The following is a 17,578-nucleotide window of genomic DNA, read 5'->3' as shown; positions in this document are numbered from 1 at the left end:
GAGACAAGACTGGTTTCCCCCCTTCCTGGTAGGGAAGGCTCTGTGACCCGTCCTGGCCACTGCGGTGTCTTCTGCTGAGACTTCTGATTTCCTTGCTGAGGCTTTCCATTTTTCATCTGTTTCAAGTGTGTTCATGGGCAGTTGCTAGTTGGAGCTTTTTTTTTTTTTTTTTGCTTCAAAATCTTTGTTAGGGGAGATCTTCAAGATGGCTGAAGTGTAAGACGTGGAGATCAACTTCCTCCCCACAAATACATCTGAAATACATCTATATATGGAACAACTCCTAAAGAACACCTACTGAATGCTGGCAGAACACCTCAGACTTCCCAAAAGGCAAGAAACACCCCACGGACCTGGGTAGGCCAAAAGAAAAAAGAAAAAACAGAGACAAAAGAATAGGGATGGGACCTGCACCAGGGGGAGGGACCTGTGAAGGAGGAAAAGTTTCCACACACTAGGAAGTCCCTTCATTGGCGGAGATGGGGGTGGCAAGGGGGAAGCTTTGGAGCCACAGAGGAGAGCGCAGCAACAGGGGTGCAGAGGGCAAAGCGAAGAGATTGCCTCACAGAGGATCAGTGCCGACTAGGAGTCACCGGCCCAAGAGGCTTGTCTGCTCACCTGACGGGGCGGGTGGGGGGTGGGAATTGAGGCTCAAGCTTCAGAGGTCAGATCCCAGGGAGAGGACTGGGGTTGGCTGCATGAACACAGCCTGAAGTAGACTAGTAGCCACAGCTAACCGGGAGGGAGACCGGGAAAACCTCTGACCTGCCTAAGAAGGAAGAGATCATTGTTTTGGGATGCATGTGGAAAGGGGATTCAGAGCACCGCCTAAATGACCTCCAGAGATATGTATGAGCCATGGCTATCAGCGCGGACACCAGTGACAGGTATGAAATGCTAAGTCTGCTGCTGCAGCCACCAAGAAGCCTGTGTGCAAGCATAGGTCACTATCCACACCTCCCCTCCTGGGAGCCTGTGCAGCACAACACTGTGGGACAATGACAATTTCTCCAGGAGAACACACTGTGTGCCTCAGGCTGTTGCAATGTCACGCTGGCCTCTGCTGCCACAGGCTCGCCCTGCAGTCCGTAACAATCCCTCCCCCTGGCCTGAGTGAGCCAGAGCCCCCTAATCAGCTGCCACTTTAACCCCGTCCTGTCTGATCGAAGAACAGAGACCCTTAGGTGACCTACACACAGAGGCGAGGCCAAATCAAGAACTGAGCTCTGCAAACAAAGGAGAGAAAGGGAAATCTCTCCCAGCAGTCTCAGGAGCAGCAGATTAAATTTTCAAAATCAACTTGATTTACCCTGCATCAGTGGAATACCTGAATAGACAATGAATGAATCATCCGAAAACCGAGGCAATGGACTTTGGGAGCAACAACATATATATATTATTCCTTTATCTCTTTCTGTGAGTGTGTATGTATATGTTTCTTTGGGTGATTTTGTCTGTATAGCTTTGCTTTTACCATTTGTCCTAGGGTGCCGTCTGTTCTTTTTTTTTTTTTTTCAGTATAGTTACTAACACTTCTTATCATTGGTGGATTTGTTTTTTGGTTTGGTTGCTCCCTTCTTTCTTTCTTTCCTTTTTAAAAATTACTTTAAAATTTTTTTATTTTTAATAATTATTTTTATTTTCTATTTTAATAACTTTATTTTATATATATATATTTTCCCCTTTTATTCTGAGCCATGTGGCAGACAGGGCCTTAGTGCTCTGGCCAGGTGTCAGGCCTGTGCCTCTGAGGTGGGATAGCCAGGTTCAGGACATGGTTCCACCAGAGACCTCCCAGCTCCACGTACTTATCAAATGACGTAAACATCCCAGAGATCTCCATCTGAACGCCAAGACCCAGCTCCACTCAACGACCAGCAAGCTACAGTGCTGGACACCCTATGCCAAACAACTAGCAAGACAGGAACACAAACGGACCCATTAGCAGAGAGGCTGCCTAAAATCATGATAAGGTTACAGAAATCCTATAACACACCACCAGACGCAGACCTAACCACAAGAAAAGCAAGATCCAGCCTCATCCATCAGAACACAGGCAGTACTCCCCTCAACCAGGAAGCCTACGCAACCCACTGAGCCAACCTTAGCCATTGCAGTCAGACACCAAAAACAATGGGAACTATGAACTGGCAGCCTGTGAAAAGGAGACCCCAAACACAGTAAGATAAGCAAAATGAGAAGACAGAGAAACACACAGCACATGAAGGAGCAAGGTAAACACCCACCAGACCAAACAAATGAAGAGGAAATAGGCAATCTACCTAAAAAGAATTCAGAATAATGATAGTAAAGATGATCCAAAATCTTAGAAATAGAATGGAGAAAATACAAGAAACGTTAAACAAGGACCTAAAAGAACAAAAAAGCAAACAAACAATGACGAACAACACAGCAAATGAAATTTAAAATTCTCTGGAAAGAAAAAAAAAAGCAAGAATAAAAATAGAAAAAAAATTCTTTAGAAGGAATCAAAAGAATAACTGAGGCCAAAGAATGGATAAGTGACTTGGAAGATAAAATAGTGGAAATAACTACCACAGAGCAGAATAAAGAAAAAAGATGAAAATAATTGAGGACAGTCTCAGCGACCTCTGGGACAATATTAAAAGCACCAACATTTGAAATATAGGGGTCCCAGAAGAAGAAGAGGAAAAGAAGAGACTGAGAAAATATTTGAAGAGATTATAGTTGAAAACTTCCCTAATATGGGAAAGGAAGGAATTAATCAACTCCAGGAAGAGCAGAGAGTCCCATACAGGATAAATCCAAGGAGAAACATGCCACAATACATATTAATCAAACTATCAAAATACTAAAAGCAGCAAGGGAAAAACAACACATAATATACAAGAGAATCTCCATAAGGTTAACAACTGATCTTTCAGCAGAAACTCTGCAAGCCAGTGGGCGTGGCAGGACATATTTAAAGTGATGAAAGGGAAAAACCTACAACCAAGATTACTCGACCCAGCAAGGATCTCATTCACATTCGACAGAGAAATTAAAATCTTTACAGACAAGCAAAAGCTAAGAGAATTCAGCACCACCAACCCAGCTTTACAACAAATGCTCAAGGAACTTCTCGAGGCAGGAAACACAAGAGAAGGAAAAGACTTACAATAATACACACAAAACAATTAAGAAAATCGTAATAGGAACATACATATTGATAATTACCTTAAATGTAAATGGATTAAATGCTCCCACCAAAAGACACAGACTGGCTGAATGGATAAAAAAAACAAGACCCATATATATGCTGTGTACAAGAGACCCACTTCAGACCTAGGAACACATACAGACCGAAAGTGAGGGGATGGAAAAAGATATGCCATGCAAATGGAAATCAAAAAAAGCTGGAGTAGCAATTCTCATATCAAACAAAATAAACTTTAAAAAAGACTATTATAGGAGACAAGGAAGGACACTACATAACAATCAAGGTATCAATCCAAGAAGAAGGTAGAACAATTGTAAATATTTATGCACCAAACATAGGAGCACCTCAATACATAAGGCAAATGCTAACAGGCACAAAAGGGAAAATCGACAATAACACAATCATATCGAAAATTGACATAACAAATCAAAGGCACTTTAACATCCCACTTTCACCAATGGACAGATCATCCAAAATTAAAATAAAGAAGAAAACACAAGCTTTAGATGATACATTAAACATCATGGACTTGATATTTATAGGACATTCCACCCAAAAGCAGCAGAGTACACCTTCTCTCAAGTGCCTATGGAACATGCTCCAGGATAGATCATATCGTGGGTCACAAATCAAGCCTTGGTAAATTTAAGGAAATTGAAATTGTATCAAGTATCTTTTCCAACCACAATGCTATGACACTAGATATCAATTACAGGAAAAAATTTGTAACAAATACAAACACAGAGAGGCTAAAACATACACAACATAATAACCAAGAGATCACGGAAGAAATCAAAGAGGAAATCCAACACTACCTAGAAATAAATGACAATGAAAACACGATGACCCAAACCTATGGGACGCAGCAAGAGCCATTCTAAAAGGAAGTTTATAGCAATACAATCCTACCTCAAGAAAAAAGAATCATCTCAAATAAACAACCTAAATTAACAACTAAAACAACTAGAGAAAGAAGAACAAAATAACCCCAAAGTTAGCAGAGGGAAAGAAATCATAAAGATCAGATCAGAAATAAATGAAAAAGAAATGAAGGAAAAGATAGCAAAGATCAATAACTCTAAAAGCTGGTTCTTTGAGAAGATAAACAAAATTGATAAACCATTAGCCAGACTCATCAAGAAAAAAAGGGAGAAGACTCAAATATATAGAATTAGAAATTAAAAAGGAGAAGTAAAAACTGACACTCCAGAAATACAAGAGATCATGAGAGATAACTATAAGCAACTCTATGCCAATAAGATGGACAACCTGGAAGAAATGGACAAATTCTTGGAAATGCACAACCTGCCAAAATTGCCTCACGAAGAAATAGAAAATATGAGCAGACCAATCACAAGCACTGCAATTGAAACTGTGATTAAAAATCTTCCAACAAACAAAAGCCAAGGACCAGATGGCTTCACAGGCGAATTCTATCAAACATTTAGAGAAGAGCTAACACCTATCCTTCTCAAACCCTTCCAAAATATAGAAGAGGGAGGAACACTCCCAAACTCATTCTATGAGGCCACCATGACCCTGATAGCAAAACCAGACAAGGATGTCACCAAGAAAGAAAACTACAGGCCAATATCACTGATAAACATAGAGGCAAAAATCCTCAACAAAATACTAGCAAACAGAATCCAACAGCACATGAAAAGGATGATACACCATGATCAAGTGGGGTTTATTCCAGGAATGCAAGGATTCTTCAATATACGCAAATCAATCAATGTGATACACCATACAAAAAACTGGAAGAGAAAAATCCATATGATCATCTCAATAGATGCAGAGAAAGCTTTCGACAAAACTCAACACCCATTTATGATAAAAAACCCTCCAGAAAGTAGGCATAGAGGAAACTTTCCTGAACATAATAAAGGCCATATATGACAAACCCACAGCCAACATTGTCCTCAATGGTGAAAAACTGAAACCATTTCCACTAAGATCAGGAGCAAGACAAGGTTGCCCACTCTCACCACTCTTATTCAACATAGTTTTGGAAGTTTTAGCCACAGCAATCAGAGAAGAAAAAGGAAATAAAAGGAATCCAAATCGAAAAAGAAGTAAACCTGTCATTGTTTGCAGATGGCATGATACTATACATAGAGAATCCTAAAGATGCTACCAGAAAACTACTAGAGCTAATCAATGAATTGGGTAAAGTAGCAGGATACCACAGAAGTCTCTGACATTCCTATACACTAATGATGAAAAATCTGAAAATGAAATCAAGAAAACACTCCCATTTACCATTGCAACAAAAAGAATAAAATATCTAGGAATAAACCTACCTAAGGAGACAAAAGATTTCTATGCAGAAAATTATAAGACACTGGTGAACGAAGTTAAAGATGATACAAATAGATGGAGAGGTATACCATGTTCTTGGATTGGAAGAATCAACATTGTGAAAATGACTGTACTACCCAAAGCAATCTACAGATTCAATGCAATACCTATTCAACTACCACTGGCATTTTTCACAGAACTAGAACAAAAGAATTTCACAATTTGTATTGAAACACAAAAGACCCCAAATAGCCAAAGCAATCTTGTGAACGAAAAATGGAGCTGGAGGAATCAGGCTCCCTGACTTCAGACTATACTACAAAGCTACAGTAATCAAGACAGTATGGTACTGGCACAAAAAACAGAAAGATAGATCCAGGGAACAGGATAGAAAGCCCAAAGATAAACCCACGCACATATGGTCACCTTATCTTTGATAAAAGAGACAGGAATGTACAGTGGAGAAAGTGGTGCAGGGAAAACTGGACAAGTACATGGAAAAGTATGAGATTAGATCACTCCCTAGAACCATACACAAAAATAGGGTCATAATGGATTAAAGACCTCAATGTAAGGCCAGAAACTGTCAAACTCTTGGAGGAAAACATAGGCAGAACACTCTGTGACATAAATCACAGCAAGATCCTTTTTGACCCACTTCCTAGAGAAATGGAAATTAAAAAAAAAAAAAAACAAATGGGACCTAATGAAACTTAAAAGCTTTTGCACAGCAAAGGAAACCTTAAACAAGACCAAAAGACAACCCTCAGAATGGGAGAAAATATTTGCAAATGAAGCAACTGACAAAGGATTAATTGCTAAAATTTATAAGCAGCTCATGCAGCTCAATAACAAAAAAAAAACCAACCCAATCCAAAAGTGGACAGAACGCCTAAATTGACATTTTTCCAAAGAAGATATAGAGATTGTCAACAAACACATGAAAGAATGCTGAACATCATTAATCATTAGAGAAATGCAAGTCAAAACTACAAAGAGATATCATCTCACTCCAGTCAAATGGCCATCATAACAAAATATACAAACAATAAATGCTGGAGAGGGTGTGGAGAAAAGGGAACACTCTTACACTGCTGGTGGGAAAGTGAATTGGTACAACCACTATGGAGAACAGCTTGGAGGTTCCTTAAAAAGCTACAAATAGAATTACCATATGACCCAGCAATCCCACTCTTGGGCATATACTCTGAGGAAACCATAATTCAAAAAGAGTCATGTACCAAAATGTTCATTGCAGCTCTATTTACAATAGCCCAGAGAAGTGTCCATCATTGGATGAATGGATAAAGAAGATGTGACCACATATATACAATGGAATATTACTCAACCATAAAAAGAAATGAAATTGAGTTATTTATAGTGAGGTGGATGGACCTAGAGTCTGTCATACAAAGTGAAGTAAGTCAGAAAGAGAAAGACACCGTATGCTAACACGTATATATGGAATATAAGAAAAAAATGTCATGAAGAACCTAGGGGTAAGACGGGAATAAAAACACAGACCTACTAGAGAATGGACTTGAGCATATGGTGAGGGGGAAGGGTATGCTGTGACAAAGTGAGAGAGTGGCATGGACATATATACACTACCAAACGTAAAATAGCTAGCTAGTGGGAAGTAGCCGCATAGCACAGGGAGATCAGCTCCGTCCTTTGTGACCACACGGATGGGTGGGATACGGAGGTTGGGAGGGAGACAGACGCAAGAGGGAAGAGATATGGGAACATATGTATATGTATAACTGATTCACTTTGTTATAAAGCAGAAACTAACACACCATTGTAAAGCAATTATACTCCAATAAAGATGTAAAAAAATTAGTTATTTTATGACAAGGTCCAACAGACATATACACACACAAGACCACAAAATGATCAGTTGAGGGGTGAACTTTTACTCTAAACAAATCTTATATAAAATTTTGCCTCAAATAAGCTAACATTTTAACAAGGCTCGATTACAAATATTTCCCTTTATATCAATATCATCAGCCAATATTATTGCATGCCCAACATTCCATAAGGCACTGAGAACCAAATAATAGAATCGTAAGGATGTAGCAAGTCAGAGAGTTTTAACACAGCAGTCCTACCTGGGAACAAATAATATACCTATTGATGGATCTCCACTCCAACCCAGACTCTTGCTATCAGAGGCTCACTTGGTGATTTTATAGCTCTTTATCTACCAAGGATCATGAATTTTTTTTCCCTACAAATATTTGTTCATTGTAATGGATTGTATGTGACACCATCCAGATATCCCTTCATGACCTACAGAGTTAATTTGCCCCAGCTCTCGGGAATTTGTTGTCTGACATCACTCAGCTGTCAATTCCTTTGAGAACTGCCACTGGAGAAGAGAGGTTTTTTGTTTTTCTTAAGTCTCTGAAATGTGCACATTGATATCTTTTATTTTCTTTAACATCTTTATTGGAGTATAATTGCTTTACAAAGGTGAGTTAGTCTGTACTTTATAACAAAGTGAATCAGCTATACATATACATATATCCCCATATCTCTTCGCTCTTGCGCCTCCCTCCCACACTCCCTGTCCTACCCCTCTGGGTGGTCACAAAGCATTGAGCTGATCTCCCTGTGCTATGCGGCTGCTTCCCACTGGCTATGTTTTACATTTGGTAGTGTATATATGTCCATGCCACTCTCTCACTTTGTCCCAGCTTACCCTTCCCCCTCCCCGTGTCATCAAGTGCATTCTCTAGTAAGTCTTCTTCTTTATTCCCATCCTGCCCCTAGGTTCTTCATGACTGTTTTTTCTTTTTTAGATTCCATATATATGTGTTACCATACAGTATTTGTTTTTGTCTTTCTGACGTACTTCACTCTGTATGACACACTGTAAGTCCATCCACCTCAGTACAAATAACTCAATTTCGTTTCTTTTTATGGCTAATATTCCATTGTATATATGTGCCACATCTTCTTTATCCATTCATTTGTTGATGGACACTCAGGTTTCTTCCATGCCCTGGCTATTGTAAACAGAGCTGCAGTGAACACTGTGGTACATGACTTTTTGGATTATGGTTTTTGCACGGTGTATGCCAAGCAGTGGGATTGCTGGGTCACATGGTAGTTTTTTTCAGTTTTCTAAGGAACGTCCATACTGTTCTCCATAGTGGCTGTTTCAATTTACATTCCCACCAACAGTGCAAGAGGGTTCCCTTTTCTCCACACCCTCTCCAGCATTTATTGTTTGTATATTTTGGTATGATGGCCATTCTGACTGGTGTGAGATTATATCTCATTGTAGTTTTGATTTGCATTTCTCTAATGATTAATGATGTTGAGCATTCTTTCATGTGTTTGTTGACAATCTCTATATCTTCTTCGGAGAAATGTCTATTTAGGTCTTCTGCCCATTTCTGGTTTGGGTTTTTTTTTTTTTATGACATTGAGCTGCATGAGCTCCTTGTGAATTTTAGAGATTAATCCTTTGTCAGTTGCTTTATTTGTAAATATTTTCTCCCATTCTGAGGGTTGTCTTTCGTCTTCTTTATGGTTTCCTTTGCTGCGCAAAATCTATTGTTTCATTAGGTCCAATTTGTTTTGTTTATATTTCCATTTCTTTAACAGGTGGGTCAAAAAGGATCTTGCTGTGATTTATGTCATAGAGTGTTCTGCCTATTTTTTCCTCAAAGAGTTTTATAGCCTCTGGCTTGAAATTTAGTTCTTTAATCCATTTTGAGTTTATTTTTGCGTATGGTGTTAGGGAGTGTTCTAATTTCATTCTTTTACATGTAGCCGTCCAATTTCCCAGAGCCACTTGAAGAGGCTGTCTTTTCTCCATTGTATATCATTGTCTCATTTATCAAAAATAACGTGACCATATGTGCGTGGGTTTACCTCTGGGCTCTCTATCCTCTTCCATTCGTCTATATGTCTGTTTTTGTGCCAGTACCATACTGTCTTGATTACTGTCACTCTCTAGTATAGTCTGAAGTCATGGAGTCTGATTCCTCCAGCTCCGTTTTTCGTTCTCAAGATTGCTTTGGCTATTTGGTGTCTTTTGTGTTTCCATATAAATTGTGAAATTTTTTGTTCTAGTTCTGTGAAAAATGCCAGGGGTAGTTTGAGAGGGATTGAACTGAATCAATAGATTGCTTTGGATAGTATAGTCATTTTTACAATGTTGATTCTTCCAATCCAAGAACATGGTTTTCTCTCCATCTATTTGTATCATCTTTAATTTCTTTCATCAGTTTCTTACAGTTTTCTGCATACAGGTCTTTTGTCTCCTTAGGTAAGTTTATTCCTAGGTATTTATTCTTTTTGTTGCAATGGTACATGGGAGTGTTCCCTTAATTTCACTTTCAGATTTTTCATCATTAGTGTTCAGGAATGCAAGAGATTTCTGTGCATTAATTTTGTATCCTGCTACTTTAGCAAGTTCATTATCTCTAGTAATTTTCTGGTAACATCTTTAGGATTTTCTATATATAGTATCATGTCATCTCTGAACAGTGACAGTTTACTTCTTATTTTCCGATTTGGATTTCTTTTATTTATTTCTTTCTCTTCTCTTGATCGTTGTGGCTAAAACTTCCAAAACAATGCAGAATAATAGTGGTGTGAGTGGACAACCTTGTCTTGTTCCTGATCTTAGTGTAAATCGTTTCAGTGTTTCACCATTGAGCACGATGTTGGCTGTGGGTTTGTCATATATGACCTTTATTATGTTGAGGTAAGCTCCCTGTATGCCTACTTTCTGGAGGGTTTTTTTAATCAGAAACGGGTGTTGAATTTTGTCAAAAGCTTTCTCTACATCTATTGAGATGATCATATGGTTTTTATCCTTCAGTTTGTTAATATGGTGTATCACATTGACTGATTTGCATATATTGAAGAATCCTTGCATTCCTGGGATAATCCCCACTTCATCATAATGTATGATCCTTTTAATGTATTGTTGGATTTTGTTTGCTACTATTTTGTTGAGGGTTTTTGCATCTATGTTCATCAGTGATATTGGCCTGTAGTAGGCCTTTCTTTCTGACATCTTTTTCTGGTTTTGGTATGAGAGTGATGGTGGCTTCACAGATGAGTTTGGGAGTGTTCCTCCCTCTGCTATGTATTGGAAGAGTTTGAGCAAGATAGATGTTAGCTCTCCTGTAAATGTTTCATGGAATTCGCCTGTGAAGCCATCTGGTCCTGGGCTTTTGTTGGTTGGAAGGTTTTTAATCACAGTTTCAATTTCAGTGCTTGTGATTGGTCTGCTCATATTTTCTACTTCATCCTGGTTCAGTCTGGGAACGTTGTGTACTTCTAAGAATTTGTCCATTTCTTCCAGGTTGTCCATTTTATTGCCATAGAGTTGCTTGTAGTAATCTCTCATTATCCTTTGTGTTTCTGCAGTGTCAGTTGTTACTTCTCCTTTTTCATTTCTAATTCTATTGATCTGAGTCTTCTCTCATTTTATCCTGACAAGTCTGGCTAATGGTTTATCAATTTTGTTTATAGTCTCAGAGAACCAGCTTTTAGTTTCATTGATCTTTGCTATTGTTTCCTTCATTTCTTTTTCATTTATTTCTGATCTGATTTTTATGATTTCTTTCCTTCTGCTAACTTTGGGGTTTTTTTGTTCTTCTTTCTCTAATTGCTTTAGGTGTAATGTTAGGTTGTTTATTTGAGAGGATTCTTTTTTCTTGAGGTAGGATTGTATCGCTATAAAGTTCCCTCCTAAAACTGCTTTTGCTGCATTACATAGGTTTTGGGTCATTGTGTTTTCATTGTCATTTGATTCTAGGTATTTTTTGAGTTCCTCTTTGGTTTCTTCAGTGATTTCTTCATTATTAAGTAGTATGTTGTTTAGCCTCCATGTGTTTGTATATCTTACACACTTTTTTCCTGTAATTGACATCCCACAATATGATCTATCCTAGAGAATGTTCTATGAGCACTTGAGAAGAATGTGTAGTCTTTTATTTTTGGATGGAATGTCCTATAAATATCGATTAAGTCCATCTTGTTTAATGTATCATTTAAAACTTGTGTTTCCTTATTTATTTTCATTTTGGTTGATCTGTCCATTGGTGAAAGTGGGGTGTTAAAGTCCCCTACTATGATGATGTTACTGTCAATTTCCCCTTTTATGGCTGTTAGTATTGCCTTATGTATTGAGGTGCTCCTATGTTGGGTGCATAAATATTTACAATTGTTATATCTTCTTCTTGGATTGATCCCTTGATCATTATGTATGTCTTTCTTTGTCTCTTGTAATAGTCTTTGTTTTAAAGTCAATTTTGTCTGATATGAGAATTGCTATTCCATCTTTTTTTAAATTTCCATTTGCATGGAATATCTTTTTTCATCCCCTCACTTTCAGTCTGTGTGTGTCCCTAGGTCTGAAGTGGGTCTCTTGTAGACAGCATATATATGGGTCTTGTTTTTTTTCGCATTCAGCCAGTCTATGTCTTTTTGTTGGAGCATTTAATCCATTTATATTTAAGGTAATCATCATCCCTTTCTTTTTCTCTTCTTCTTCTGTGACCCCTATAATTTGAATGTTGGTGCATTTTATGTTGTCCCAGATGGCTCTGAATGTGTCCTCAATTCTTTTCATTTTTATTCATTCTGCTCTGCAGTATTTATTTCCACTCTTTTTGTTTGTTTGTTTTTTGCAGTACACGGGCCTCTCACTTTTGTGGCCTCTCCCACTGCAGAGCACAGGCTCTGGACATGCAGGCCCAGCAGCCATGGTTCACGGGCCCAGCCGCTCTGTGGCATGTGGAATTCCCCCAGACCAGGGCACAAACCCGCATCCCCTGCATTGGCAGGTGGACTCCCAACCACTGCGCCACCGGGGAAGCCCATTATTTCCACATTTTTATCTTCCAGGTCACTTATCCATTCTTCTGCCCTGGTTTTTCTGCTATTGATTTCTTCTAGAGTATTTTTAGTTTCATTTGTTGTGTTATTCATCGTTTGTTTTCTCTTTAGTTCTTTAGGTTGTTGTTAAACTTTTCTTGTATTTTCTCCATTATGTTTCCAAGATTTTGGATCATGTTTACTATCATTACTCTGAATTCTTTTTCAGGTAGACTATTTCTTCTTCATTTGTTTGGTCTGGTGGGTGTTTACCTTGCTCCTTCATCTGCTCTGTGTTTCTATGTCTTCTCAGTTTGCTTAACTTACTGTGTCTGATGTCTCCTTTTTGCAGGCTGCAGGTTCGTAGTTCCCATTGTTTTTGGTGTCTGTCCCCAGAGGCTAAGGTTGGTTCAGTGGGTTGTGTAGGTTTCCTGGTTGAGGGGACTAGTGCTCGTGTTCTGGTGGATGAGGCTGTATCTTGTCTTTCTGGTGTGCAGTACCATGTCCGGTGGTATGTTTTGTGGTGTCTCTGACCTTATTATAATTTTAGGTAGCCTCTCTGCTAATGGGTGGGTTTGTGTTCCTGTCTGGCTACTTGTTTGGCATTGGGTGTCCAGCACTGTAGCTTGCTGGTCATTGAGTGAAGCTGGGTCTTGGAGTTTAGATGGAGATGTTTGGGAGATTTTCACGATTTGATATTACGTGGAGTTGGGAGGTCTCTGGTGGACCACAGTCCTGAACTCGGCTCTCCCACCTCAGAGGCACAGGCCTGATGCCCAGCCAGAGCACCAAGAGCCTGTCATCCACACTGCTCAGAATAAAAGAGAGAAAAGAAGAAAGAAAGAAAACAATAAAATAAAATAAATTTATTAAAATAAAAAATAATTATTAAAAATAAAATTTTAAGTAATTAAAAAAAAGAAAGAAGAGAGCAACCAAACTAAAAACCAAATTCGCCAATGATAACAAGTGCTAAAAACTATACTAAAACAAAAAACGGACAGACAGAACCCTAGGACAAATGGTAAAAGCAAAGCTATACAGACAAAATCAAACACAGAAGCATACACATAAACAGTCACAAAAAGAGAAAAAGGAAAAAAAATATCATTGTTCTCAAAGTCCACTGCCTCAATTGGGGATGATTTGTTGTCTATTCAGATATTCCGCAGATGCAAGGTACATCAAGTTGATTGTGGAGATTTAATCCGCTGCTGCTGAGCCTGCTTAGAGAGATTTCCCTTTCTCTTCTTTGTTCGCTCCGCTCCTTGGGTTCAGCTTTGGATTTGGCCCCACCTCTGAGTGTAGGTCGCCTGAGGGTGTCTGTTCCGGTCCAGACAAGACGGCGTTAAACAAGCAGCTGATTAGGGGTCTCTGGATCACTCTGACTGGTGGGGCGGGGGAGGGAGCAGCACTGAATGCAGGGCGAGTCTGTGGCGGCAGAAGCCAGCATGACCTTTCAACAGCCTGAGGTGGGCTATGTGTTCTCCCAGGGAAGTTGTCCCTGGATCATGGGACCCTGGCAGTGGCAGGCTGCACAGGCTGCTGGGAGGGGAGGTGTGGATAGTGACTTGTGCTTGCACACAGGCTTCTTGGTGGCTGCAGCAGCCTTAGTGTCTCATGCCCGTCTCTGGGGACCTCGCTGATAGCCCCGGCTCGCGCCTGTCTCTGGAGCTCGTTTAGGCGGTGCCCTTAGTTCCCTCTCCTCACGCACCATGAAATAAAGAGGTAAGAAAACGTCTCTTGCCTCTTAGGCAGTTCCAGACTTTTCCCTGGACTCCCTCCTGGCTAGCTGTGGTGCACTGGCTCCCTTCAGGCTGTGTTCATGCAGCCAACCCCAGTCCTCTGCCTGGGACCCGACCAAAGCTTGAGCCTCAGCTCCCAGCCCCCGCCCACCCCGGTGGGTGAGCAGACAAGCCTCTCGGGCTGGTGAGTGCTGGTTGGCACCGATTCCTCTGTGCTGGAATCTCTCCGCTTTGCCTTCCACACCCCTGTTGCTGCGCTCTCCTCCGTGGCTCCAAAGCTTCCCCCCTCCGCCACCCCCCGTCTCCGCCAGTGAAGGGGCTTCCTAGTGTGTGGAAAACTTTCCTCGTTCACAGCTCCCTCCACTGGTGCAGGTTCCATCCCTATTTTTTGTCTCTGTTTTTTTCTTTTGCCCTACCCAGGTACGTGGGGAGTTTCTTGCCTTTTGGGAGGTCTGAGGTCTTATGCCAGCATTCAGTAGGTGTTCTGTAGGGGTTGTTCCACATGTAGATGTAGTTCTGATGTATTTGTGGGGAGGAAGTTGATCTCCACGTCTTACTCTTCCGCCATCTAGAATCTCCTCCCGAAGAGAGTCATTTTAACCCACTGTCACACTCCCTGCCAGGAACAGCCTGCCTCCCATGACTGGCTAATGCAGGGATTAAAGGCCTGGCTACTTTCCCCACTTCAGGACAACTCCAAAAGGCCATCACAGCTTCAGAATTACTAGCAGCGTCAACTGAGGCCCTCTCTCTCTTCCCAGTCCTGTTTATTTCTCCTCCACCTACTGTTTTTGATCCTGAGAGCACTCCCTGATAAATTTCCCCCATGCAAATCTCCACCTGGAAGTTTGCTTTCTGATGAGCCCAACCTGCTCCGCTTATGGAACTTCCTAACACTGGGCCAATTAGAGGTTGAACACTTTACATATGACAAAAGGAGTACCACAAGGGACAAAAGTGATTTCACTAGTAAGTTCTGCTACTTATTGACACTAAAATTATTGCCATGTTCATTGGGATGTCAATAAGTACACCCCACTATTTTTTCAAGTCTCACTTTTGATAATATCATATTCATATATTCATTCCCGATGACATTTTAGGTCTTTACAAAGGCCTTATGAATTCAAGGTTCAAGAGACCAAAGAAGATCCTAAAATGAGATCCATATGAATTTAGAGGACTTTTCAGCCTCAACTTCATGGTATTCAGAACTACATTAATGATCTCTGTCTCCCTTTATAATTTGATGATCAAAGTAGAAGTTAGGATGATGACTGAAATAGAGTAGAAGTAAAAGCCATTCACTTATGTGTTCAATTCAAGTAACATTTTTCTGGCACTCTCTATAAAAAGCTGTTGCTGTTATTGTTGTTCATACTTGGAAGGCTAAAAGAAGTTCAGAAGATGTGACACAGAAAAAGTAGGGTCTGTGTCAGAAGTAAGGTTTATCCAACCTAGCACAAGATGGCACAGATAGGTTAGAACCATTATCAGGAAGCACTAAAGCTATAGCCAGAATACTGCCAGGTATCAATCAAAGGGTGAGACAAGGAAGAAGATAGGAGAACAAGGAGCCGGCTGATTCTTGAGAAAATAAGACATTGCACAGAATCAAGTATCTGACACAATTTAAAGCACCTGGTTCAGAACTAAGCCTGTGTGGATGGTAAGTAGGTGGTGGAGCTTCCGTTCTCAGGTTGCCTGGTACATGTAACAGGAATCCAAGTGGTGACTTCATCTCTGCCCTGGACAACCTCTTAGTTTTCATCCCCTTTTCCCTACACTCTTCTCCTCAATATCTCACCCATTAAAAATGACAGTGGGGACTGGCAGGTGGAGAATGTGATGGTAAATAGAGGGTCACAAGTCCCCTTAAATATCAAACTCCAACCATACATGCATTCCTTCTCCACACATATTTCCCCACACTGGAAAAAGCAACAGCTCTCCTACATACCACATTCTAGGACACCCTGTGATCACATAACAACAGAGGTCTCCCAAGTGCAGTGTACCAGAGAATGGGTTGTTCCTTCTTCTGATGAGATGGGAGCATCCCGACAGGCAGCTTTGCACAAAAAATCCTGTTTTAGCCTATATGGGGCTGACACGGGGAGAAAATGGAAATCTAAATTCTCTCAGTCCGGATTATCCTCTTTTGTAACATCCTTGATTAGATCACGGCTGGAGAAGCAAGGGTGTAACTTGCCCAGACTGTAAGACTCCTGGCCAGAGTTGGTGACTAATAGTACAGGGCTGTAGGTTAGTGTGTGGTTGTTGTTGTTTGTTAACTGTGTCAGGTTAGGTAAGGTAATTGTAATCCTAATTTTGAGATACCTCAGATGAGCCCCAAATATCTCAAAGTGTGACTAAAAATTCTCAAAATAAAGTTGCTCTTATTTTTCTTCTACTTAAAAATAGGCTACATGAGAGTTTAGAAAAGGACGCCATGTTTGGCTTGGAGAATACACCCAATATATGTTATTATCTGCAGTTCCTTTCATACTTCTCTCCCTATAATTCTGGATTGCCAAAAAAATTAGGAATCACTGGCCTGAGGTGTCCAAACTTAGGGTCTATCCCTTTCCCAAGTGACAGCCACAAAACAAACATTGTATCAGACTCCATCTAAACAAAGGATAAAGATAAACTAAAAAAGAAATATCTAGTAATGTGCTCTGTGACCTTGAGCAACAGCTCTCCCCTTTCTGGGCCTTAGTGTTCTAACTTAAATCCAGAAGACCATAAGCTCTAACACCCAGTCCAAAAATGATCTGACCAGACACAGGCCAAACCCCATCCCAAGCCACCTGGAGATTTTACTATTCATGAGTCTTGGCTCCTCCCACTTCCCTTTCAATCCCTTGGTTAAATAGCTTCCCCTCTAATGGCTTTTGCCCTGGAAGCAGCACGTCCCAACTCCAGCCAGAAGCAGCTCACCCCAGAATGAGAGCTGCCACCCTCCTTGTGGCCAGGGCAGCAAGCCTTCGCCTTAGCCTCCTGCTTTCCTTCTGGCTGGACCGAGGTGTAGGAGCCAAGGAACTGAGGTTTGTGACGTTGGTGAGTAGACTTTCCTCATTGCTTTTCCTATAAAATTGTTACCAGCAGGGTCTGAAAATCAAGTGTCAGGTTTCATTTTACCCTAGTGTAGTCTCCTGAAGACCAAACTCAGAAAGCTGAATATGCAAGTTTTGCAACTTCCTCATAATGAAGAGCGAACATGTCCTGACAAAAGCCCGTTTGGTTTGGTTATTTTTTACTTTACGAATGTTATTTATCTATTCACTTACTTTACAATGCCTTGAATGTAGATCCCTTTTGATAGCTACTCGAGGCCAGGAGACACCTCCTCTAGGTCTGTGTAGCACCAGAAGCTAAACTGGCTTCATTCAATTTAATGACTATGTGTTGGCAAGCCAAAAAACAGTCATTTTCTAAATTAAGTAGCCCTTTCCCTTTTTCCTGATATATTTATAAGCAGTCTTTGAAGCACTAAAGT

The 17,578-nt window shown here is 40.4% G+C and overlaps 1 protein-coding gene and 1 pseudogene across 2 annotated transcripts in view; one reads left to right on the top strand and one right to left on the bottom strand.

Annotated features, from left to right (window-relative positions):
- The window catches only part of LOC309961725 (ras-related protein Rap-1b-like), a 151,157-nt pseudogene that overhangs the window by 7,576 nt on the left and 126,003 nt on the right, over positions 1-17,578 (bottom strand). The gene's annotated exons all lie outside the window — the stretch shown is intronic.
- ACP3 (acid phosphatase 3) overlaps positions 17,026-17,578 on the top strand; it is a gene marked incomplete at both ends in the record, with an annotated part of 50,564 nt that continues 50,011 nt past the window's right edge. The window contains one exon of the mRNA XM_082839332.1: positions 17,026-17,139. Coding sequence (XP_082695458.1) covers positions 17,026-17,139 — 114 coding nt within the window. The remainder of the gene's footprint in view (positions 17,140-17,578) is intronic.

Source organism: Leucopleurus acutus (genome assembly GCF_964270905.1).
Source record: "Leucopleurus acutus genome assembly, chromosome: 5".
In the NCBI taxonomy this organism is placed as follows: domain Eukaryota; kingdom Metazoa; phylum Chordata; class Mammalia; order Artiodactyla; family Delphinidae; genus Leucopleurus; species Leucopleurus acutus.
The sequence above is the reverse complement of the archived record's forward strand: the minus strand, read 5'-3'. Positions and strand labels throughout refer to the sequence as shown.